The 25,692-nt window shown below is 41.9% G+C and overlaps 1 protein-coding gene across 4 annotated transcripts in view; it reads right to left on the bottom strand.

Annotated features, from left to right (window-relative positions):
- Positions 1–6,904: 6,904 nt before the first annotated feature.
- Positions 6,905–25,692, bottom strand: part of FAM76A (family with sequence similarity 76 member A) — a 34,815-nt gene continuing 16,027 nt past the window's right edge. For 2 of the 4 annotated variants that reach the window (XM_032301040.1, XM_032301043.1), the window contains 5 exons: positions 25,496–25,653; positions 21,869–21,955; positions 15,939–16,074; positions 10,396–10,497; positions 6,905–9,498 (listed from right to left, as the gene is read on the bottom strand). In XM_032301040.1, coding sequence (XP_032156931.1) covers positions 9,412–9,498; positions 10,396–10,497; positions 15,939–16,074; positions 21,869–21,955; positions 25,496–25,653 — 570 coding nt within the window. In that variant the 3' untranslated portion in view covers positions 6,905–9,411. The remainder of the gene's footprint in view (positions 9,499–10,395; positions 10,498–15,938; positions 16,075–21,868; positions 21,956–25,495; positions 25,654–25,692) is intronic. The other 2 variants (XM_032301042.1, XM_032301044.1) reach the window with 1 other exon arrangement.

Below are 25,692 nucleotides of genomic sequence, written 5' to 3'. Positions count from 1 at the left end.
AGCTGTTATGTGACAGAGCCAGGATTCACATGCACTTTATGACCCAGTAATTCTATTCCTAACTATATACCCAACCATATGTGTTGTAAAAACCAGGTATAGTTCATAGGAGCATTTTTAGGACCAAGCAGTATTTTTCTATACTTAATTATTTACTTTTTTTTTTTTTTTTGAGACAGGCTGGAGTGCAGTGGCGTGACCTTGACTCACTGTGACCTCAATCTTCCTGGCTTAAGCCAGCCTCCCACCTCAGTCCTCCAAGTACGTGGGACAACAGGCGCGCGCTACTACACATGGCTAATTTTTGTATTTTATGTAGAGATAGGGTCTTGCTGTGTTGCCCAGGCTGGTCTCAAACTTCTGCGCTCAGGTGATTCACCCACCTCAGCCTCCCAAAGTGCTGGGATTATAGGAGTGAGCTACTACACTCAGCCCTTACATTTAATTTTTATTGAGTTATAATTGATATTCAATAGAATGCACAGATATTAAGCATTCAGCTCAATGGATTTTGACACTTGTACACACCCTAACCAAGAGATAGAAAATTTTCATCATCACCCCAGAAAGTTTCCTTGATTTATGCTCCTTTCTAATTCATTTCCCTCATCACTGGAAATTACTTTCTGATTTTTTTTTTTTTTGAGACAGAGTCTCACTCTGTCACCCAGGCTACAGTGCAGTGCAGTGGTGCAATCTCGGATCACTGCACTTTCCACCTCCTGGGTTCAAGTGATTCTCCTGCCTCAGCTTCCTGAGTAGCTGGGATTAGAGGCACCCACCACTGCGCCTGGCTAATTGTTGTATTTTTATTAGAGATGGGGTTTCACCATCTTGGCCAGGCTGGTCTTGAACTCCTGACTTCGTGATTCACCTGCCTCAGCCTCCCAAAGTGCTGGGATTACAGGCGTGAGCCACTGTACCTGGCCACTACTTACAGTTTGATTATCCATTCTCTTATTGATGGGTGCTTTCATCATTTCAAATTTGGTGTTATTATAAAGTTGACAGCAATATTTATTTTCACTAGTTCCAAACTGGAAACATCCCAAATATCCATCGATAGAGGGTTGGATAAACTGGGGTATTATAGAGCACAAAAATAAATGGCCTACTGCTGTGTGAACAACATAGGTGACCTCTTCACAACAATGCATAGCTAAAGAAGCCAGATGCACATTAATCGGGTATGCTGGTGCAAGCCTGTAGCCCTAGCTACTTGAGAGATCAAGGTGGGAAGATCCTTGAGGCCAGGAGGTCAAGGCTGCAGTGAGCTATGATTGCACTGCTGCACTCCAGCCTGGGTGACAGAGCAAGAGACCCTGCCTCTTAGAAAAAAAAAAAGAGAAGCAGCCAGACATAAAATGAGTACAACCTGTATCATTTCATCTTTAGGTTAAAAACTGGCCAAATTATATTTATCTGTGTTATTAAAAGTCGGAATAGGGCCAGGTGCAGTGGCTCATGCCTGTAATCCCAGCACTTTGGGAGGCCAAAAGGATGGATCACCTGAGCTCAGGAGATTGCGCCCACCCTGGACAACATGGTGAAACCCTGTCTCCACAAAAATTAGCTGGGCATGGTGGTGCATGTCTGTAGTGCCAGCTACTTGTGAGGTTGAGGTGGGAGGATGGCTTGCACCTGGGAGGCAGAGGTTTCAGTGAGCCAAGATCATAAAGTATCACTATCACTATCAGTATGGTGAGCTTCCAGGGGACTGGTAGGGAGGAGCTAATGGGGAGATTCACTTAGGTTGCGCATAGTACTGTATTAAAATTAACACTCATCATATATTGCTGGTGGGGATGCAAAATGGTACAGTCACTTTGGAAAATAGTTTTACAGTCTCTTATACAGTTAAGAATAAATTTACCATACAACCCAGCAACCCAGCAGCTCCACTGCTACACATTTCTATTAAAAGACCTGTATGCAAATGTTTACGGCAGCTTTATTTATAATAACCAAAAACCGGAAACAGCTCAAGTGTCCATCAACTGCTGAAGAGATGAATTGTGGTACATCCATACAGTGAAAAACTATTCACCTATAAAAAGAAACTACTGAGACATGGAATAAATTACTGAGACATACAACAACACGAATGAATCTCAAACACAGATGCTAAGTGAAAAAAAATCAGACACAAAAGGCCATATCCTATATGATTTCATTTATATGACATTCTCTTTTTTTTTTTTTTTTTGGCGGGGGGGATGGAGTTTCACTCTTGTCGCCCAGGCTGGAGTGCAATGGCGCAATCTTGGCTCACTGCAACCTCCGCCTCCCAGGCTCAAGCGATTCTCCTGCCTCAGCCTCTTAAGTAGCTGGGATTACAGGCGCCCACCACCACTCCTGGCCTGGCTCATTTTGTGTTTTTAGTAGAGATGGGGTTTCACCATGACCTCAGGTGATCCATCCACCTTGGTTTCCCAAAGTACTGGGATTACAGGTGTGAGCCACTGCACCTGGCAATATGACATTCTCGAAAAGGCAAAACTATAGGAAAAGAAATCAAATTTGTGGTTGCATAAAGGCTGGTGTGAAGGGAAGGGCACCAAAGGATACAAGGGAAGTTTTGGGTTTGATGAATACGTTCCATATCTTGATTATGGTAGTGATTACACCACTGCATACACTTGTCAAAACTCAGTTCACTAAGAAGGGTTATTTTAGTGTATGCCAATTATATAAGCCACACAAACACACACACGTATATGTATACTTAAATGGCACTCTAGAAATCATTGCAATAAAGTGGCAAATATGAGATGGGTAATGTGGAGTTGAAAAATAGGTATAAAAGTTGTGTGTTGCAATAAAGGCCTAGAAGTGACCTAGGAATAAAGTGACTTTGGAAGCAAAACACAAGTAAACATACCTGTTCATTCTAATTTATCCCTCTGTCACCTTCCTTCTTAGGAAACATAAAATGTTGATTCTGTAGAAGTCATAGATAATAGCTTACAAAATTGAGTGCATGCTATGTGCCAAGCACTGTTCTAAAGACTTCTACATGTAGCTGGGCATAGTGGCTCATGCCTGTAGTCCCAGCTGCTCGAGAGGCTGAAGTAGGAGGATTGCTTGAGTCCGAGAGTTTGAGGCTGCGGTGAACTATGATCATGCCACTGCACACTAGCCTGAGCAACAGAGCAAGATCTCACTCTAAAAAAAAAAAAAAAAAAAAAAAAAAAAATACTTCTATATGTATTATTTAATCCTCACAACAACTCTAAGGTAAGTAGAGACAGGAAGTTTCTACTTCAGGCAGTCTGACATCATAGCACCACACAGTCTCACTTTTCAAGTAGGATTGATAATTTGCTGCAGGGACAGCCTGGCAAGCCCTGGTAGGCGGAGAAGTAATGGATTCCAGTAATAGCTAAGAGATATGAACTTTCCCACAAAAGGTAATTTTTATTGCTATCTTCAAAATCCAGAGGTTCACACAGTCATTACTCAATCCTATTGGCCAAAAGTCAATGTGGTAGCTAGCCTCCAAGGTGGACCCTCAATGTCATCTTCTGGTATTAATGCACCTAGACAGTCTCTTCCCACATTAAAATATCAGTAATTTGACCTCTGTAACCAATAGAATATTGCAGAAATGATGGAGTGTGATGTCTGAAGGTAGGACATAAAGGACATTGCAGCTTGCTCTGTCCAATCTGGTTTAGTTCCAAAACCCATTCACTGTGTGGCAGACTGTATTTTATAAGATGGTCAGCACAATAGCCTCCACCTCACATGCTCTTCTACTTTGTTGTCCTCTGTCCTGTGAAGGGGCCTTAGATGCAAAGTGACATCCAAGTGCCAAAGGAGCCGAGAAGCCAAAGGAGGAGGCAGACAAATCCAGTTTGTGGGTATTGGTTGATTGATTGAGGGAATTTACAGACAGAAACATAGTCTTGGGCAGCCACAATAGGTAGATTTCTGTGCTGTTACTCTCCAGACCCAAAGCTTATATACCATAGTGAAAAGTTATATATGTTCTAGGAAGCCAGTTAATGAAAGGCAATCCTCCAAGACAGGCAAAAATTCCATGTGCAGCATAGATGATAATTTGTGCAATTAACATCAAGGTTGACATGTTCTTTTTTTTTTTTCCCCATTTATTTATTTTATTGCATTTTAGGTTTTGGGGTACATGTGAAGAACATGCAAGATTGTTGTATAGGTACACACGTGGCAGTGTGATTTGCTGCCTTCCTCCGCATCACCTACCTCTGGCATCTCTCCCCTTGCTATCTCTCCCCAGCTCCCCACCCCGCACCGTCCCTCCCCTATTTCCCCCCAACTGACCCCAGTGTGTAGTGCTCCCTCCCTGTGTCCATGTGTTCTCATTGTTCAACACCCGCCTATGAGTGAGAACATGCGGCGTTTGATCTTCTGTCCTTCTGTCAGTTTGCTGAGAATGATGGTTTCCAGGTTCATCCATGTCCCTACAAAGGACACAAACTCATCGTTTTTGATGGCTGCATAATATTCCATGGTGTATATGTGCCACATTTTCCCTGTCCAGTTTATCATCGATGGGCATTTGGGTTGGTTCCAGGTCTTTGCTATTGTAAACAGTGCTGCAATGAACATTCGTGTGCACGTGTCCTTACAGTAGAATGATTTATAATCCTTTGGATATATACCCAGTAATGGGATTGCTGGGTCAAATGGAAGTTCTATTTCTAGGTCCTTGAGGAATCGCCACACTGTCTTCCACAATGGTTGAACTAATTTACACTCCCACCAACAGTGTAAAAGTGTTCCTATTTCTCCACATCCTCTCCAGCATCTGTTGTCTCCAGATTTTTTAATGATCGCCATTCTAACTGGCGTGAGATGGTACCTAATAGACATTTACAGAACTCTCCACCCCAAATCCATAAGACATGTTCTTACACCAGGGACAGTAAATAAAGTAGAAACCAGGACACACTTACAGCTCTGGGGCTAATCTGAAGTCAACACGGCAGATTAATATCCAAGGTGGAGTCACTTTTGTCTCCATAACTTCTCATCAAGAGAAGAGATCATGTGTCCTCTCCTTGAGTCTGGGTGGGCTTCTGACTGCTTTGACAAATAGATTATGGCAGAAGTGAGGTTTATGTGACCTCTGACAGGACAGAGGATTTAATGTATTTTCAGCTTTGGCATTGGAACACTTGTGCTTGAAGTCTTGAGTGACCATGTAAGAAATCTGATTACCACCAGTCACAGTGGCTAACATGTGTAATCCCAGCATATTGGGAGGCAGAGGCAGGTGAGTTGCTTGAGTCCAGGAATTCAAGACCAGCCCGGGCAACATGGTGAAACCCTGTCTCTACTAAAAATAGAAAAATTAACCAGCTGTGGTGACAAGTGCCTGTAGTCCCAGCTACTCAGGAGGCTGAGGCAGGAGAATTGCTTGAACCCGGGAGGCAGAGGTTGCAGTGAGCCGAGATTGCACCACTGCACACCAGCCTGGGTGACAGAGCAAGACTCCAACTCAAAACAAAACAAATCAAACAAAAAACAATAGGTCGGGTGCGGTGGCTCATGCCTGTAATCCTAGCACTTTGGGAGGCTGAGGCAGGTGGGTCACCTGAAGTCAGGAGTTGGAGACCATCCTGGTTAGGAGATGGAGGTTGCAGTGACTTGAGATTGCGCCACTGCACTCCAGCCTGGGCGACAGACCAAGACTCTGTCTCAAAAAAACAAAAACATAGCCTACAAAACTGTCTTCAACTTATTTTGAGAAAATTAGCTTTGAGTTTACAGAATGACCAGGATGTAACAGTGACAGTGTCTGAAAGGCACTTCTTTCTCATTTTAAAACCTACTGGCTCTAGGGTTTCGAAGGAAATACATTCCTTCCTGAAATACCACAGGGGGATTAAAAAAAAAAAAAAAGAATCAAAGGAATACATGCCTCTCCTTCTGAGATGACATTTCAAAAAGCTTTCACTCATACTTCATGAAGATTCATTCTGTATTATATTTTGAAAAATGATAGATATAAAAATCAAAGAATATGGCTGGGCACAGTAGCTCACACCTGGGTAATCCCAGCACCGTAGGAGGCCAACATGGGAGGATCACTTGAGTCCAGGAGTTCAAGACAAGCCTGTGCAACATAGTGAGACCTCATCTCTACAAAAAAATAAAATTAGCCAGGAATGGTGGTACACACATGTAGTCCAAGCTACTTGGGAGGCTGAAGTGAATGGATTAATTGAGCCTGGGAAGTCAAAGTGGCAGCCAGCTGAGATCACACCACTGCACTCCAGCCTAAGTGATAGAGAGAGAGAGACTGTCTCAAAAAAATTTTTTTTAAATCAAGGAACAATGGTGGTGTGGTGGTGTCCAATATTCCACTAAATGGAAGCCCTGTAAGGACAATAACTTGGTTTTGTCACTGCTGTAACTGCACTGCCTAGCACAGTCACAACATGAGCACCTAATCTGGGTAAATAAAATCACCAAAAGAGGCTGGGCAAGGTAGCTTATGCCTGCAATCCTAGCACTTTGGGAGGCTGAGATGGGCAGATAGCGGCTTGAGCTCAGGAGTTGGAGACCAGCCTGGATGACAAAACCCCATCTTTACAAAAAATTAGCTGGGCATGGTGGTGTGCATCTGTAGTCCCAGCTACTCAGGAGGCTGAGGTGGAAGAATCCCCAGGAAGTCGGGGCTGCAGTGAGCCACTTGCCACTGCATTCCAGCCTGGACAACTGACTGAGACTGTCTCAAAACAAAGCCACAGAAGAGAGAATGGGAATGGGTTTATCCTCTAATGGACAGGAAATTTCAGTTAGCAGTAATGCTTTTAATTTTTTAAATCTACAAGCAAGACAAACTTTTCTAGGCTGAAGGGGACAATGGGGTATGTCTATTGGTAAATCAGCAAGAAATAAAAACAAAATCCAATAATTACACTTGAGTCAATATGAATTTTTATTAACACACATTTGTCAAAGTCTGTACAAACCAAAACACTCCTGTGTTTTAAAATGTCCATTATTATAAACATACAAAGAAACAAAAGGTGTTACCAAAAGTTAGCTACTCAATTTCATGGTAAAACAGTGTCATGATTTTTAAAAATCAAAATTTCAAGACTGAGGTTTCTTCTTTCCCTTTTTGGAACTTATGGAAAGTTAGAAAATGTGTGAATTTGCTTTATATTAAATGCCAACACCTTAAAAAAAGATTTAGTATAAAACTAAATATGTGTTTTTATATTGTCATACATCATGTAACAGAATTTGTCCCTAAAATAAAATTTAAAAAAAAAACATGACTGTCATTTCCCCCTAGTTTTTCCCCCATAGTCAGTGCAAATGCATCTGAAAAATATTATGACAGTTTATCTTTACCTAAAAGTTTCTCATTCAAAAACTTTACAAAACTATTTAGCACTGCCATTTCCCTTGCTTAGAAGGGAAAATTATATCCCCTAGTAGGTTGATATATAAGCGACATGGTCCACTGTATCTTTTGTCAGAAGAAAACTACCATTTCCACATCTCTGTCCAATTTGTGCATGACTCCATTTATGAGAATGCTATCACAAATTATAGAGCATTTGCTTCCAGGAAATGCCTAGAAGTTAAATTTAGTGCTACAATTTTTTGGTGGACTGAGGTACAAATGTTATCTGCCCTCATTATTATTTCTAACTCTAGTACTCCCTGCATAAATGATTCTAGGGTAGTTGGTTTTGTTGTTTCATGGCATACATGACTTACCCTAATTCGTTTCACAAACATCACATAGAGGACCTGAGAGTATGCCTAGAAATGTAAATCTATCTCCTTTCCTGGAAAAGTAAATCCATGTGCCTACAGGGTTAAGAAGGGAAGACAGGGCACACATAACTCTGGCTGAGGCAACGTGCTTCTAAGAAGCAACTGTTTTTAGTACATTTCCATTAAAAGCAGGGAGTGTACAGGCGCAGGTGGGTGAGGACTGGGGAGAGGGTACAGTGATATCACTTTTCCAAATCAGACTCAGAGTCCTTACATGAGCAGCACATGCTGACCCTAAAAATGTTCTGTAGTTCAATTATTCCTTTTTTTTTTTCTTTGAGACGGAGTCTTATTCCATCGCCCAGGCTGGAGTGCAGTGTTGCAATCTCAGCTCATTGCAAGTTCCGCCACCCAGGTTCGAGCAATTCTCCTGCCTCAGCCTCCCAAGTAGCTGGGATTACAGGTGTGCGCCACCAGGTCCGGCTAATTTTTGTATTTTTTTAGTAGAGACAGGGTTTCACCATGTTGGCCAGGCTGGTCTCAAACTCCTGACCTCAAATGACCCACCCGCCTCAGCCTCCCAAAGTGCTGGGATTACAGGTGTGAGCCACCACGCCCAGCCATCTTATTCCATTTTTAATCTGCTCATGTAAAAAAAAAGTTCTCTGACAGCAGCCCAGTAAAATTGATATAAGCAAATTTTTTTTTTAAAGAACTGGCAGTGTGAAAATTTAAAATCAATCACACAAAACAATCAGGAAAAGGGTGGGGAGAGAAGTGTCCAGTACAACCTGGACAACCTTGCTTTCTGCCCTTACTTAAAAAGACAGACAGTTCAAATCTTTGCTACCTCCCTTAAGTATCTTCATAAATGCTCTTCCAAGAAATCCTCCAAAAGGCACTTAGCTCCATACTTATGCATTGAATTGTTTCACCTTAGCAATCCATTTTTAAGACTCCAAGGTAACAAGAAAGAAAAGATCTGATTCTTTTATTAAAAGCTAGTGAATAGGACTGTTTTTTTTTTTTTTTCAAGAGGCATCACTTTTACAAGAACTAGCTAGGCTACCATTATTCCTTTATCAAGAAAAAGTTTCTTTTTTTAAAAAATAAATAAAACTCTGCCTATACATAGTACAAAGTTCATACATAATATATCTGGAAAAAAACCCAAGAGTATACCCTGAAGCAAAAGGTTTGTTGGAGAGAGAAAGTCTCTTCCATTATACCACGTCTGAAGGTGGCAGTTTTCAAAGTTCAGAAGGTGGCAGTGATATATAATTAATGCCAAACTGTTTGCTCATGGGTATGGCAGGATGCAATGACAGACCAAAAAAAAAAAAAAAAAAATCTGCACATTACATTGAGCAGTGACTACCACAAAAAAAAGAATAGAAAAAAAAAAAAAAAAAAGGAGACCCAAAATAAAGAGAGAAGAGAAAGAAAAAAAGAAAAGTCCTAATAGTGAGAGAAAGAGATCGAGCTTGAAATCTCAAACACTCAAGCATGCAGTCGTAACACAGCACAAACCAGGTGTTTCCATTCAGCCCACTGCAATCACACAAAGGATAACTGTAATAAAATAGAGATTTCTTAAGAAAGCTTGCAATTCCCACAGAACAGCCAGGTCTCCAACCCTAACCCTGGACAACTCCATTTGCTGTTGCTAGGGAGCCTCCTTGAGGTCTGTTATGGAGAGGTTATAGCTCCTGACTTCTCTGACTTCTTGCTCTTGGACAAGGCAGCTGCCTGCTTCAGGAGCTCTCGGTTTTTGGCCTAAAGAAAAAAAAAAATCAGTGCAAGAAGGATGCTTTAAACAGGATAGGATCTGTTTTTCATGCAGATGCTAAGGCAGATGATGTGGAGGGTCAGAAAGAGATGAATAATTCTAGAGATGGAAAACAGGAAGCCCTAGGGCTTGACACTTGGTTCAGAGAAAAAAAAGTATTTGCCAGAGGTTAATCAGTGTAGTGTACCTCAAACTTTTGGGACTCACTGTTACAAAAGAATGCTTTATGCAATACAAATTATAGAGTAACTTCATGAGCTGGATAAACAGAATCTGTAATTCAGACATCTGGAATCACATCTGGTTCATTAAAAAATCGAAGAACATACTTAATAATTCTACTCTTTTTGAGGGGAAAAGATCAGAACACATCCAAGAGTGAAATACAAAATATCTACAGGCCGGGCATGGTGGCTCACGCCTGTAATTGTAGCACTTTGTGAGGTTGAGGTGGGAGGATCGCTTGAAGCCAGGAGTTCAAGACCAGCCTAGGCAATATAGTAAAAGCCTGTCTCTACAAAAAAATTAAAAACAAAATTAGTGGGGTGTGGTGGCACATGCCTGTAGTCTTTGCTACTTGGAAGTTGAGGTGGGAGGATCACCTGAGCCCAGGAGGTTGAGGCTGCAGTGAGCTATGATTGTGCCACTGCTCTCCAGCCTGGACAACAGAGAAAGAATCCGTCTTAAAAAAAAAAAAAAAAAAAAATCTAAAAGGGTAATAACATGATTTGTCAATGCTGTGAGGAAAAAAGAAATCTAAGAGGTTTCAAAGTGAGATTTGGGAAGAAGAAAAAAAATGAAATCTAAGAGGTGATCACTTAAAATACAATCAGCTAGGTATACCAGGTAGGTACACAATTTTAGCACATAAAATAAGCAGTCACCTGCAACTGTTCTGTGACTTCTTTGTGGGTTTTCTCCATCTGGTTCATTTTGGCTCTCATCTGTGATTCCTGGTACTGAAAATCAGCCTTCAACTCTGTAATCTGAGGGAAACAAGGCAGAGTGACCAGAAGAAATTTCTGTGCAATTTAAAAAAATTTTAGTTTCAGAGAGCTAAATGGTCACCCAAATTAATGAAATCCAGGGCTCTCTGGCAGATCCGTATCTAAATCAAAGCCCGGGCGTTCCACACCCTCTTTTTCTAAAGCTTTCCTGAAAATTAAACAAAATCCTGAACTAACATTTCTGAATACTTGAGAGTTAATAGCTGCTACCAATTACTGAACTTTTACTATGCTACAGAAAAACTGACCATATTACTTTAGTCAATCTTTATGATAACATTGTGGGGGTAGTAGTCCCATTTTATAGAGGAAAAAACTGATCTTTAGAAAGGGTAAAGTAATGTGGCCAAGATCATATATACTGTTAGCAAGGGGCAGAGCTAGATTTCAAACCCCAGACCTCCTTTTGTTGACTGCTATTCCAGGAAATTCTAAATCAGAGAGGTGATGTCTGAGCTGTGCTTTGAGGCAAAAGAGCCTGTATTCCAAGTTGAGGAGTGCTGATCTTGATCCTGAAAGTTTTGGTAAACAATCTATTTGTTTTTTGCTCTTTTAAAAACCCTAACTCTGGCCAGGCGCAGTGGTGTGTGCCTGTAGTCCCAGCTACTTGGGAGGCTGAGGCTAGAGGATTGCTTGAGCCCAGGAGTTCTGAGCTGTAGTGCGATATGCCGATCGGGTGTCCGCACTTAAATTCGGCATTAATATGGTGACCTCCCAGGAGCAGAGGACCACCAGGTTGCCTAAGGAGGGGTCAACTGGCCCAGGTCAGAAACGGAGGTCAAAACTCCTGTGCTGATCAGTAGTGGGATCGTGCCTGTGAGTAGCCACTGCACTCCAGCCTGGGCAACATAGGGAGACCCTGTCTCTTAAAAAAAAAAATACCCTAACTATGGGTCAGGCGCAGTGGTTCATGCCTGTAATCCCAGCCCTTTGGGAAGCCAAAAGGGCAGAATACTTGAGCTCAGGAGTTTGAGACCAGCCTGGGCAACATGGTGGAACCCCATGTCTTAAAAAAAAAGACAAAAATTAAATTAGCTGGGTGTGGTGGCTATCGCCTGCAGTTCCAGCTACTTAGAAGACTGAAGTGAGAGGATAGCTTGGGTCAGGGAGGTTGAGTCTGCAAAGAGTTGAGATCGCACCACTGCCCAACAGCCTGGGCAACAGAGTGAGACCCTGTCTCCAAATAAATAAATAAATAAAACCCTAATTCTGCAAAGCAGTAGAAACAAGTGTCCATCTTGTCCCTGTTTTACAAAACTCCTTTTATGTGCCATTCTGATCTAGTCCATGGAGAGAATATACTTGGGCCATTTTCACTTGACAGTCATGTAGTTAAGTGGAAAGAACACAGATCTCTTCCTATTCATCTCCACCTTCCTAGCAGAAGAAAGCATAGCATAGTAGAAAGAACAGTAGAGCCAGAAAGAGATCTGGTCCCCTTGTTCTGCCATTTACTAGCTGTGTGGTTTGGACATATTAACCTCTTTGGGTCTGTTTCCTCATCTATAAAAAATGAGATAGAAATTAGGAATGTGCGCTGGGCGCGGTGGCTCACGCCTGTAATCTCAGCACTGTGGGAGGCTAAGGCAGGCAGATCACCTGAGGTCAAGAATTTGAGACCAGCCTGACCAACATGGAGAAACCCCATCTCTACTAAAAATACAAAATTAGCCAGGTGTGGTGGCGCATGACTTTAATCCCAGCTACTCAGGAGGCTGAGGCAGGAGAATAGCATGAACCTGGGAGGCGAAGGCTGTAGTGAGCAGAGATCGTGCCATTGCACTCCAGCCTGGGAAACAAGCAAAACTCCGTCTCAAAAAAAAAAAAAAAAAATTTACATGAATGCAAGTAAATAATTTAACATCAATGTCTTAGCTATTTAGACTGAATCACAGCATTCTGAATTTGGTACAAGACAACATAAAGAGCTAGAGGAGGGGATTAGAAACCCCTAAGTGGAAAAATACTGGCGGCATCCTTCATCTATGAAATGATTTTAACAATTCCCACCTCAAAGGCTTATTATAAGAATAAATGAGTTGGGCATGGTGGTTCACACCTGTAATCCCAGCACTTTGGGAGGCCGAGGCAGGAGGATCACTTGAGGTCAGGAATTTGAAATCAGCTTGGCCAACGTGGTGAAACCCCATCTCTACTAAAAATACAAAAATCAGGCTAGGCGTGATGGCTCACGGCTGTAATCCCAGCACTTTGGGAGGCCAAGGCAGGTAGAGCACTTGAAAATACATATTACACAGTTAATACAAATAAAGCACTTAAAACTGAGACAGGCACCAATGTCTTGAGGTCAGGAGTTCAAGACCAGCCTGGCCAACATGGTGAAACCCTTAGCTCTACTAAAATACAAAAATTAGCCAGCCACGGTGGCACGAGCCTATAATCCCAGCTACTCGGGAGGCTAAAGCAGTAGAATCACTTGAACTCGGGAGGCAGAGGTTTCAGTGAGCAGAGATTGTGCCACTGCCCTCCAGCTTGGGCAACAGAGCAAGACCATGTCTCAAAAAAAAAAAAAAAAAATCAGCCAGGGGTGATGGTGTGCACCCGTAGTCTCGGCTACCCAGGAGGCTGAGGCACAAGAACTGCTTGAACCCAGGAGGTGGAGGTTGCAGTGAGCCGAGATCTCAACACTGTACTCTAGGCCTGGTGACAGAGCAAGACTGTCTGGGAAAAATAATAAACAATTGAGTTAATACATATAAAGCACTTAAAACAGAGCCAGGCACAAAATTAGCACCCAATAAAAGTTAGCACCCAACAAAAATTATTATATTAAGGCAAAAATGAGATTTTTTTTTTTTGTTATTGTTTTTGGAGACAGGATCTGGCTCTGTCACCCACAGGCTGGAGTGCAGTAGTGCGATCATGGCTTACCACAGCCTTGACCTCCCAGGCTTAGGTGATCTTCCCACCTTAGCCTCCCAAGTAGCTGGGACCATAGGTGTACACCACCAAGCCCTGCTAATTTTTGCATTTTTTTTGTAGAGATGAGGTTTCACCGCATGGCCCAGGCCGGTCTTGAATTCCTAGGCTTAAGCAATCTTTTTGCTTTGGCCTCCCAAAGTGTTGGGATTACAGGTGTGAGCCACTGAGCCCAGCCTAAAAATGACATACTCTTTAGAAAACTTGAAAATAAGGTAACAGACATGAATCAGAGTAAGGATGTAAAAAAGGAGGATAACATCAGACCAGAATAAGATAGGTCTTATTCTGAAGATATTAATGTGAAGAAGGCCGGGTGCGGTAGCTCACGCCTGTAATCCTAACACTTTGGGAGGCTGAGGTGGGTGGATCACCTGAGGTCAAGAGTTCAAGACCAAGACCAGCCTTGCCATCATGGTGAAACCCCATCTTTAAAGAAAAAAGTTAAAAAAAAGAAAAAGAAAAAAGATATTAATGTGAAGATATTAGAAATATAAGATAGAAGATATTCTTTTTTTTTTTTTTTTTTTTTTTGAGACGGAGTTTTCACTCATGTTACCCAGGCTGGAGTGCAATGGCGCGATCTCGGCTCACTGCAACCTCCGCCTCCTGGGTTCAGGCAATTCTCCTGCCTCAGCCTCCTGAGTAGCTGGGATCACAGGCACACACCACCATGCCCAGCTAATTTTTTTTTTGTATTTTTTTTTAGTAGAGACGGGGTTTCACCATGTTGACCAGGATGGTCTCGATCTCTTGACCTTGTGATCCACGCGCCTCGGCCTCCCAAAGTGCTGGGATTACAGGCTTGAGCCACCGTGCCCCGTAGATAGAAGATATTCTGATGTGAAAATAAAATATTAACGCTGAGGACGGGCACAGTGGCTAACGCCTGTAATCCCAGCATTTTGGGAGGATGAGACGGGCAGATCACTCAAGACCAGGAGTTTGAGACCAGCCTGGCCAACATGGCGAAATCCCGTCTCTACTAAAAATAGAAAAATTAGCCAGGCATGGTGAGTGGGCACCCGTAATCCCAGCTACTCAGGAGGCTACGGTAGGAGAATCACTTGTACCCAGGAGGCAGAGGTTGCAGTGAGCCGAAATTGTACCACTGCACTCCAGCCTTGGTGACAAGAGACCCTGTCTCAAAAAAACAAAAAAAGAGAAAAAACAAGGCTGGGTGTGGTGGCTCATACCTGTAATCCCAGTGCTTTGGGAGGCTGAGGTGGGTGGATCACAAGGTCAAGAGATCGAGACCATCCTGGCCACCATGATGAAATCCCGTCTCTACCAAAAATACAAAAATTAGCTGGGTGTGGTGGTGCGTGCCTGTAGTCCCAGCTACTCGGGAGGCTGAGGCAGGAGAATTGCCTGAAGAATCCGGAAGAAAGAGGTTGCAGTGAGCTAAGATTGCAGCACTGCATTCCAGTCTAGCGACAGAGTGAGACTCCGTCTCAAAAAAAAAAAAAAAAAAAACACTGAAGATACTAAGATATTAAAATATTAACATATTAAAAATGGGTCACTTAGTAAGAGAGATGTCAGCAGTGGAAGCACAGTGACATAAGAGTCATGTAGAAGGCTTACTGAACGCTGTTCAGGGAGGGGAGAAGGGAGACCTGGCCCACGAACTTTGAGTATTACTATCCCACAGACATAGCCATTCCCATAAGAGGAGACATTAGGGTCTTTTAGCTGGACAGCATTGAACATTCCAGTCACATAACTACCTCCTCTTGTCCCAACTCTATGCTTATTCAGCACCTTCTGATTACAGCCTCTCCAGGTAGCTCATGCTAAGAATAGTGTGCTGTTACATGCTTCACTATGAACTGAGATGTGAACACTGGTTTTTTTATACATTGTCTCTGTAAGCTCAGTTAACAAATGTCCTCTGTGAGTCTAGGCACAGTGGCTCACATCTGTAATCCTAGCGCTTTGGGAGGCCAAGGTAGAAGGATCACTTAAGACCAGGAGTTCAAGACCAGTCTGGGCAACGTAATAAGACCATGTCTCCACAAAAAGTTTTTAAGAACGGGCCAGGTGTGGTAGCACGTGTCTATAGTCCCAGCTACTCAAGAGGCTGAGATGGGAGGATTGCCTGAGCCTGGAAGGTAGAGGCTACAGTAATCCATGATTGTACCACTGTACTCTAGCCAGGGCAACACAACTGAGACCTTGTCTCAAAAACAAAATAAAACAAAACATCCTCTCTGAGAAGTGGAAGCTACAAGTACTGAGAAAAATCAGCTTTTTGAGCCCAACTGACTGGAGTGGACTGACTAAAGCAATGCCATCTCAAGAGTCATCTTGGCAGATGGCCAGCCTCTCCCCAAGATATCCCAATCTTGAAACAGGCTCTCAAAGTGTCAATGTTAAGTACCCAACAAACATCAGTTAAAAAGAGTTATTATCATGTCCCATACCACATATCTCCCCCTTGTATCATTCCGGTCAGAGAGTAATTAACTAAACCATACCTTCTTCTCTTTCTCTAAAATCATTTGATCCTTTTGATGCAACATCTTCTTTAGGGTAGCTACTTCTTCCTTCAGTTGAGCAATGATGACAAAGTGGTCAGTGCCTGGTGAGTCCAGAGCCACGTCTGGGGAGAAGCTAAATTTAAAAATCAGGGGAAAATATTGTAACTTGGATGGATAAACTTTTCTTTACCTGAGGATGCATCCTAGGCCACTTGACTGCAAGCTCCTCAAAGGTAGGAGTAACTATTTGAATCCTAGCATCAAGCACATTGCACCATGTATGCTGGGCTCAACGGCATTTGTTGAAATGCACAGGTAAGGTGGCCATCAGATAACTCTACCAACCGAAGTCACAACCAGGCAGCATCCCTGCAGCATCTTCTCACATTTAGGACTAAAATAAATGCCACATCCCAAGAGCTAAGGATACTGTTTCAGGTTCCTTAAAGATCCCCGATGATGTACTAAAAAAACAGTCCTAACTTTTGTGATTAAATCAATTCCCTAGAATTCCAGATGAATTATAAACTGTGGCTCATGCATTTCTCTGTAATGCTCCCCTCAGAGCTCATCTTTCAGGGCCTTGTCTTTTGTTCCAAAGCACCATGATGCAGTATATCTGCCAAGAAACTGCTGCATTCCCATCCAAGAGCAGTCAATTCTTTTTCAAAAAAGGTGAAACAGGAATAAAGCCAGCTTCCCCTACACTACAATTAGACTGCAGATTGTCATTTCCAATATCAAGACTTCTGTAACATTGCATTAGGAAAGCAACAAAGAGGTAGCAAACTCTAGAGTCATACCACAACTTGGGCTTTGAACAGATTCCTCCCAGTAACAGCATTGGAGCACTCCATTTTGTTGAAGTGCCAGGTGGACTCTATGTCCTTTTAGCAGAGCCTCTTAAGAAGGGATAGTTTCAGAGAATCTGTAAATCCCCCAAAGTGTATGTACAATCTTGTCTACACATATAATGGGTGGTTTTTAGAATGAGGGTCCATAGCTTTCAATGGCCAGTCAGAAGTGCCTCAGACTCAAGTTTAGGAATCAGTGCCAAGAGGGTCAAATCCTGTCCTCTAGAGAATTCCCAAAGAACACTCTTTACTTTTCCCAGGACAATCTTTAAAGTAAAACACAAACAGTTTTTCCTAAGCAGACACTGGAATACTCATTCTCAACTCCCTGTATATAGCAACAACTCACAGTTCTTACAACCTAAACCACATCTAATAACCAGCATTTCTCTACACAGGAAGAAACTCCAAATAGCAAGCCTAACCAATGGACAAACTTCCTCATAGTTACCAAGTCAAACATTTCTACAGCTAGAATTGGAAGACACAGATAATTGACAAGAATATTCCTACCCTCCTCAGTCTACATGAAACATATGAGAAGACTGTCAGAGGAAGAATGAATCAATGCTCTCATAACTAATGAATGGGTGGAATTACTGCATAACAAAAATATATGCAAAATCATAAAACAAGCCATGCAGGAAAAAGTACTGAAAGGACCTATTACAGTCTCCACTAGTTTCAGATCTGGAAGCACCCTTATAGCTGCAGTCTCACATCTGTTTCAATACCTGCTAAGGACCTGTCTTACTTCAACAGAACAGAATCTATTTAAACCCATAACTGGAGTAATGAGCTAATATATGTAACTTTTGCTGTCCCCAAAGCTCCTAATGCTCTACCCTTCCTGCTTCTTGCGAGAGGATTCCCCCCATACCAATAAATTGTTGACAAAAACCATCCTTTCTATCCTGTGTTAGGGCCGGACCTCACTAACTCTCTAATTCCTGGTTCAATAAGAACTGCTAGAAATGAAAAAAGGTGACTAGGGTAACAAGGCAGAAAAACCTGTTTCTTTCCTAATGGCTCCAATAACAGGATACTACTACTTCTCCAGAAAAATTATCATTTACAAAAGCTTGTAATGTAAAAACAATCTTCTTGAGGTTGAGTCAAAACCTGCCTCTCTATAACCCTACATATTGGCCCTGAGTCTGATCTCAAAGGCTATACAGAGTTAAGTCTAATCTTTCAGGCACATTTCAGAGGGAGAATAAAATGAAACTATGAGTTAAAAAAAAGAATGTCCTTTAGAAACAATAAACCACAAGGTGTGCCTGAATGCCACCAGCTGTTGAGATTGCTTTTTTGATTGCCTATGGAACAATAAACAAACATGATTAAAAAGCAGTCAGTGTGTTTTCTAGAGGCAGAAAAACTTGAAATTAACTTCGATTTTTCTAAAATTGAAAAGTTTTTGTTATAATTTCAACAAACAAATTAGAAAATATTGAGACAGAGGCTGTGGATTTTGCAGGATACTTAGGAAAAAAAGACCAAAGTATCTCATAAAGTCATTTTTGTTTATTTTTTCTTTTAGTATTAAAATTTTTTTTTCTTTCAGTATTTATAAAGCCATTTTTGAAAGCTAGTATGTGTTGTCTGTACAAAAATGGAAGGCTAATGAATAAAGTAAAAGAGGAGGGAAAATAATCAAATATGCCTCAATATTAAATAAGTAAGAGAAGAGAATGTGGTAGTACAGAAAGGTCAGTGGAAAACCACTGGGCAGCAACTTGCAGAAAACATGAGGAATAAAAAGAGTAAGAGCATAAATTTAAAAGTATATGAATATTTTAGGGGCTGAGTGCAGTGGTTCAAGCCTATAATCGCAACATGTTGGGAGGCCAAAGCAGGAGGATCACTTGAGGCCAGGAGTTCAAGATCCCATCTACAAAAAATAAAAAATTAGCTGAATGTGGTGGCACATGCCTATTGTCCCAGCTACTTGGGAGGCTGGGCAGGAGGATCATTTGAGTCCAGGAGGTCAAGGCTGCAGTGAACCATGATTGTGCCACTGCACTCCAGCCTGGGTGATAGAGTGAGACTTTGTCTTAAAAAAAAGAAAGAAAGCAAGCCAGGCATAGTGGCTAATTCCTGTAATCCCAGCACTTTGAGAGGATCACTTGAGCTGAGGAGTTCAAGAGCAGCCTTGGTAACATGGCGAAATCCTGTTTCTACAAAAAACACAAAAATTAGCTAGGCATGGTGGTGATTGTCTGTAGTCCCAGCTACTTGGGAGGCTGAGGTGGAAGGATCAGCTGAGCCCAGGAGGTCGAGGCTGCAGTGAGTCAAAATCGTGGCACTGCATTCTATTCCAGCCTGGGAAACAGAGTGAGACCCTGTCTCAAAAAAAAAAAGGAAAGAAATAGGTAGACACTGAAATTTTGGTTTGCATGACATTAGAAAAGGACTTCAAAAAAAAAATGTCAGAATGCTTTTCTCAAAGTAAAGTAAATGCAGAGAAAAAAATGCCACAGAAAGTAAAGAGGACAGCAAAATGTAATTTATCTTATGCTATGAACATTTAAAAAAAAGAAATGCAAACAAGTAGAATAGAATGTTAAAAATGCTAATGTAGGAATATTCAAATGGAATTTATGTATGTATGAAAATAGTTTTTGTGACAGCAGAAAAAATTTCCAAATTTTCAAATTATAAGGCTAAATTACTTTGAAAAATAAATTAGCATGTCATTTTAAGGAAAAAATTATCTCCCACCTTTTTTTTTTTTTTTTTTTGAGATGGAATTGCACTCTTGTTGCCCAGGATGGAGTGCAATGGCATGATCTTGGTTCACCGCAACCTCCCCTCCCAGATTCAAGCGATTCTCCTGCCTCAGCCTCCCAAGTAGCTGGGATTACAGGTGCACGTAACCATGCCCAGGTAATTTTGTATTTCTAGTAGAGACAGGGTTTCACCATGTTGGTCAGGCTGATCTTGAACTCCTGACCTCAGGGGATCCATCCACCTCGGCCTCCCAAGGTGGTGGGATTACAGGTGTGAGCCACCATGCCCCGCCTGCCCCCCCCACTTTTTTGAGACAGAGTCTCACCACCTAGGCTCAAATGCAGTGGTGTAATCATAGCTCACTGCAGTCTCAGCTTCCCTAGGTTCAGGTGATCCTCCCACTGCAGTCTCCCGAGTAGCTGGAACTATAGGCACATGCTACCATGTCCAGCTAATCTTTGTGTGTTTCGTAGAGATGGTTTCATCATGTTGCCCAGGCTGGTCTCAAACTCCTGGGTGATTCACCAGCCTTGGCATCCCAAAGTGCTGGGATTACATGTGTGAACAACTGTGCTGGTCAAAATGACCATTTAATATCTTTTCTGGAGGACATCATGAAAGACCATGTACCTATGTCAAGAATCAGCTCCAACCTGAGAAAAACAGCATAGCTGATGACTGGATGCAATAAAACACTGAACAGAAAACTTGAGTTTTTAGCTTCATGTATCCATAGCAATGGACAGCAAGAATAGTGGCAGTATCTCAAGAACAAAATAAGCTAATAGAAAGTGAACGTTAAGGGCTGGTCAGTTAACCTGGAGGATACGAATGAGCTTTTTCCAGGTCATTCAAACACAGCCTGGATCATAAATGAGCACAAAACAGAAATGAATCTAAAGGGATAGGTCTTGACTTAGGCCTTTATAAAGCAGAACATTCAAAAAGTTCATTCCTTGAAGTAGTTTTTGCAGGGACACACACCCTGGTAGAGGTGATGGACAATGTGTGTGACATCTTTCTTTACAATGGCCAGACTAGCTTCTGAGAGAACAGTAAAGCTGGCCAGAAAGATGCTCTTTATGGTTCCTTCCCCCATGTAATCTGACTACCTAAATTATGCATTCCAGAAGGTTCAATTCAAGAAGTTTAAAATCATTGAAACTAGTTCTAAAAACCTTGTAGTGTCTGAAAGCAAGTTAACAAAAAAGGCAATGGGAAAGAACGTTTTGTATCTTTCTAAATAAACAAAATCAGTCCTGGTAAGCCTACATGCTGGTCTGCTCCTATAGCCACTACTGGCTGGGAAGGAGAACTGTGAATGGGAGGAGTTTTCAGAATGGAGATGATTTCCAGGATCTTAGGGAAGTGTGTCAGGTGGTATCACTTTAGGATGGCCAGGCCTAGAGGAACAGGAAAATGGCTGGTCCCAAGACTCTGTTGGGAAGCAGCCCACTGTACCAATACAGATGGGACACTCTGGATATTACGACCCAAGCAGCTCACAAGAGGAAGTATTACTGAGGAGGGGAGAGGAAAGTGAAGACTAAAAGTATGCTTGAAAGACTGGCTTGAAAGGAAACAAAAATATGTAAATACATCTTATTCTCTCCTGATCCAGAATCTGTACTGGACTGGCTTTCTGAATGCTAAGGAAGTGTGGATTATCCCTCACAAATTTGGCAACACTGTCTTAATCTCAACTTGTCTTTACCTCTCAAGATCAACTCCTCTCCCGCCTGGAGGCACAGATCACAGAGAAAAGCATCCAGCTGTGGACTTCTTAGGATTAGTGTAGGGGAGGCCAGGCAAGGTGGCTCATGCCTATAATCCCACCACTTTGAGAGGCTGAGGTGGGCGGATCACTTGAAGCCAGGAGTTCCAGTCAACATGGCAAAACGTCGTCTCTACTAAAAATATAAAATTAGCTGGGCATGCTGGCACGCCTATAATTCCAGCTACTCGGGAGACTGAGTCATGAGAATCGTTTGAACCCAGGACGAGGAGGTTGCAGTGAGCCAAAATCACGAAGCTGCACTCCAGCCTGAGCAACAGAATGAGACTCTGTTTCTTAAAAAAAAAAAAAAAAAAAAATAGAATTAGGAATTAGTGTAGGGGAGTTATTTAATAGACTGCAGAATTCAATTGCTATTAAATCAGTTGCAAGTTCTTATCATTTAATGACAAGATTAGATTTATAAACAAATATCAGTACTGCTTATTTATAAGGTTCACTGACAGCCACAGACTAATTCCAAGGCAGACCCTAAAATGTATTCCTGTTTCAGGAACTGTGTATGCATTTCAAATGTGTGCGCACACATACTCCAACTGGCTCACCTGTCTCCATTAGTTGTGATTGACTCAAACTTGGACTTTTTCTTTGGGATTTCATTTTGAATTGAAGATGTAGAAAGTGTTTTCTGGCTTTTAATGGCAAAAATAGAGAGACACACATTAGAAATCAAAGATTAACAAAACATCACAATGAAAGTCTGTCGAATAGACCAATGTAAGATAGCAGCTCGTCTAAGCAAAAGCTAATAATTCTTGATTAATAAAGAATCTACCGAGGTGATGATTTTGTAAGGTCCTGGATGGATGGATAATTTCCACAGGATCAAAAAAAATTCTTGGCCTTCATCAATTAAATAGAACCTGCCTTATTAGTGACCATGAAATAAAACTTCAATAACAAGTATAATCTGTCTTCTGGTTTAAAAAGTACTTTTACAGTCACTGTCTCACATGCATCGTATAATTCTGTGAGGTATAGAGAAGTTATTATTTCTACTGTGCAGAAATAGCTCAGGATCAACTTATCTACCAAAGGACATACAGCTAGTTAGTCGTAAAGCTGGGACTAGAAACCAGGCAAATATATTTGAACTCCCAGTCTCGTTATTTATTTAGTTATTTTTGAGATGAAGTCTCACTCTGTCTCCCAAGCTGGAGTGCAGTGGTGTGATCTTGGCTCACTGCAATCTCTGCCTCCCAGCTTCAAGTGATCCCTTCCACCTCAGCCTCCCAAATAGCTGGGACTACAGGTGCATGCTACCATGCCCAGCTAAATTTTGTATTTTTTGGTAGAGACGGGGTTTCACCATGTAGGCCAGGCTAGCCTCAAATGCCTGACCTCAAGTGATCCACTTGCCTCAGCCTCCCAAAGTGCTGGGATTACAGGCATGAGCTACCATGCCCAGCCAGTTTAGTTCTTCACATTTGTGTTAACTTACTGGTATCTCAGTCCCATTATAAGACTAAAAATCAGTTTTAGCCCCAGTAAGTTCACTCAAAACTAGTCTTGAAACAAAAGTTGGAAGTCTGTCTCTGCTATGCAATCCTTTCACTTTGATGGATGTTCAACTGCCAAGTCCAAAGGATTCTTCAGACCTTTTCTTACTTGACCTCTCTTCAGTATTTGATACCACTGATCACTGCATCCTTCTTCAAATGTTCTCCTTGTTTGGTCATCCCACTTTTGTGACAGCTGCATCTTAGTTCCTAATCCTTAAATACTGAATGCTTCTAGAGTTCTGTTCTCAGCTCTGAACCTGAATTCTGAATTATAGCATTTAAGAGCATGATTTTAACAACTACCTAGCACAGTGGTTGGAAACGATTATTACCTACATTAGAAGCATCTGGGATCTTTATAAAACAATGTAGATTCCTGGACTCTATCTAGGTCCTACTGAATTAAATTCTGGAGTGGGACTGCAGCAGGAATCCTTTTTTTTTTAATTATTTATTTTAAAGAAACAGTGTCTTGCTCTGTTGCCTATGCTGGAGTGCAATGGCACAATCATGGCTCACGGCAAGCCTCAAACTCCAAAGCTCAAAGTGATCCTCCTATCTCAGCCACCCAAGTAGCTGGGACTACACCTGGTTAATATTGTTTTTTGTAGAGATGGGGGTCTCACTATGTTCCTCCAGCAGGTCTCAAACTCCTGGCCTCAAGCGACTCTCCTGCTTCGGCCTTCTAGCATGTTGGGTTTACAGGTGTGAGCCAGCCAATGTGTCCGGCCAGAATCTGCATTTTCAAATAACCCCAACCCCGGTGATTCTTTTGTTGTTGTTGTTGTTGTATTTGACACAGAGTCTCGCTCTGTCACCCAGGGTGGAGTACAGTGGCATGATCTTGGTTCACTGCAACCCAACCTCCCTGTCCTGGGTTCAAGCGATTCTCCTGCCTCAACCTCCTGAGTAGCTGAGATTAGAGGTGTGTGCCACCACTCCCGGGTAATTTCTGTATTTTTTTTTAGTAGAGACGGGGTTTTGCCATGTTGGTCAGGCTTGCCTTGAACTCTTGACCTTGTGCTCCGCCTGCCTTGGCCTCCCAAAGTGCTGGGATTAAAGCTGAGAACCATCACGCCCAACCAGATTCTTTATGTGCTACCTATGGTCCATGTCCAAACCTCTCTTCTAAGTTCTAGGCTAGCCTCCTGAAAGTAATTCTTCATGCTTCAAACTCAACTTTTCAAAACTAAACATTTTCTCCACTTCCTACATTCTGTCTCAGTTAAAGATCTACCTGTTCATCTAAATATCCTTCACTTACTCAGTTCTTGCTCATGTGTCTGTTCATCAGATTATCTAAGTTTCTCATAATTCCCCGACCAAAGCATCTTCCTGAATCAGCCTTTTCAATCTTCCACTGCCACTGCCTCAGGTGAGGTTCTTGTTTTAACATCTCATTCCCAAACTCTTACAAAAAAGCCTTTTAATTAGCCCCAGTCCCTTTTTCTTCCAATGCATTCTCCAAACTAGTCAGGGTTAATTTTTTAAATGAAGATTTGGTCTCTCCTCTGCATAGATCCCTTCAATAGCTTCCCACTAACCACTCCCCTCACCGATCAAGTTTACTTTCCTTACCAGGATGCAGAACCCCTTTTCCCTTCCATTCCCCAGCTCCCAACCATAAGTTCCAGCAATACAAGAGGACTTACAGTTCTCCAGGGTTCCATGTGGTCTCATACCCTCCATGCCTTTCCAAATGCTTTTCTCAGCCTAGAATGCCTCTGCCCATTCCTTCCCTGAGGATTCCAACTCATTCTAAGATACAGCTCTAATACCAGCTCTTCTGCAAGTCTGCTTGCCTGACTTCTCAAGGCAGTTAATTACTACTCTCATGTCTGCATTCCTGACATGTTTCTACTGTGGTACCCATTACATTACACTAAGATGATCTGTTTATAAGTCTGTCTTTCCTACCAGACTGTATACTCTTGGAGAGCAGCATGACTTTTACTCAGCTCTTCATTCCCACCAGCATCCTTGACCCATAATAGAGCTTGCTGATTAAACAAAGTCATAACGGTAATAACAAAAAAAACCTGAAATGTATTGAATATTTCCTATATGCCATTATAAAACAATCACCGTGCATGTACTATCTAATTTATCTTCACAACAACCCCATAAGGTAATACTATTACTTCCCTCATTTTATAGATGAGAAAACTTGCCGAAGCTCCCCACAGAGAACCTGACAGACCCAGGATTCCATCCAGAGCCAGAACTCTTAACAACACCAGATACTCTGAAAAGAAGCTTAAAACAACAATGAAAAGACATCTTTTTGACTAGGTGCCACCAGGACAAACCTAGAACATCTATCAGCCTCCTGGCTAAATATGCATTGAAAAAGCTCTATCTCTCAGAAAGTGAAATGTCCAATCTTCTAGAGAGAGAATCCACTCTAAGGGTGAAAACAATACATACGAAAGTAGAGTAAGTTCCAAAACATTTCAGACACAATACAAAGTCAGGAAATCCTGACACTTTATGGACATCTCTCTGGTCTTTGGAAGATATATGAATTATAAAATATGACAAATGAGCTTCCTCCCACAGACTACCTACAGAGAATACAGAAAATTTATATGAGATGATATGTTTCATGATGATTGTGTGAGTATTACATCTGAAGCACTTCTAGTCCTATCTTACGCATCTTGAAGTTACCTGTTATAATGGCCACCACCACTCAGGCGACTATACTGCTCCTTCTCCTGGTGGCCAGCACGAGAAGAGCTACTCAGGTGTTTCCTCTGCTCTTTGGTCTTCTGAAGGACCCGCTTGTATGAAAGTGTGCACAGCCAGCACAGCAATTTCCCATCTACCTGAAAGACGAGGAGACAAAGATAAACAAGAGGGAATTT

Source organism: Sapajus apella, unplaced genomic scaffold, assembly GCF_009761245.1.
Source record: "Sapajus apella isolate SASKATOON/1434 unplaced genomic scaffold, GSC_monkey_1.0 scaffold43, whole genome shotgun sequence".
NCBI lineage: Eukaryota > Metazoa > Chordata > Mammalia > Primates > Cebidae > Sapajus > Sapajus apella.
This window is presented reverse-complemented; position numbering and strand designations above follow the sequence as displayed.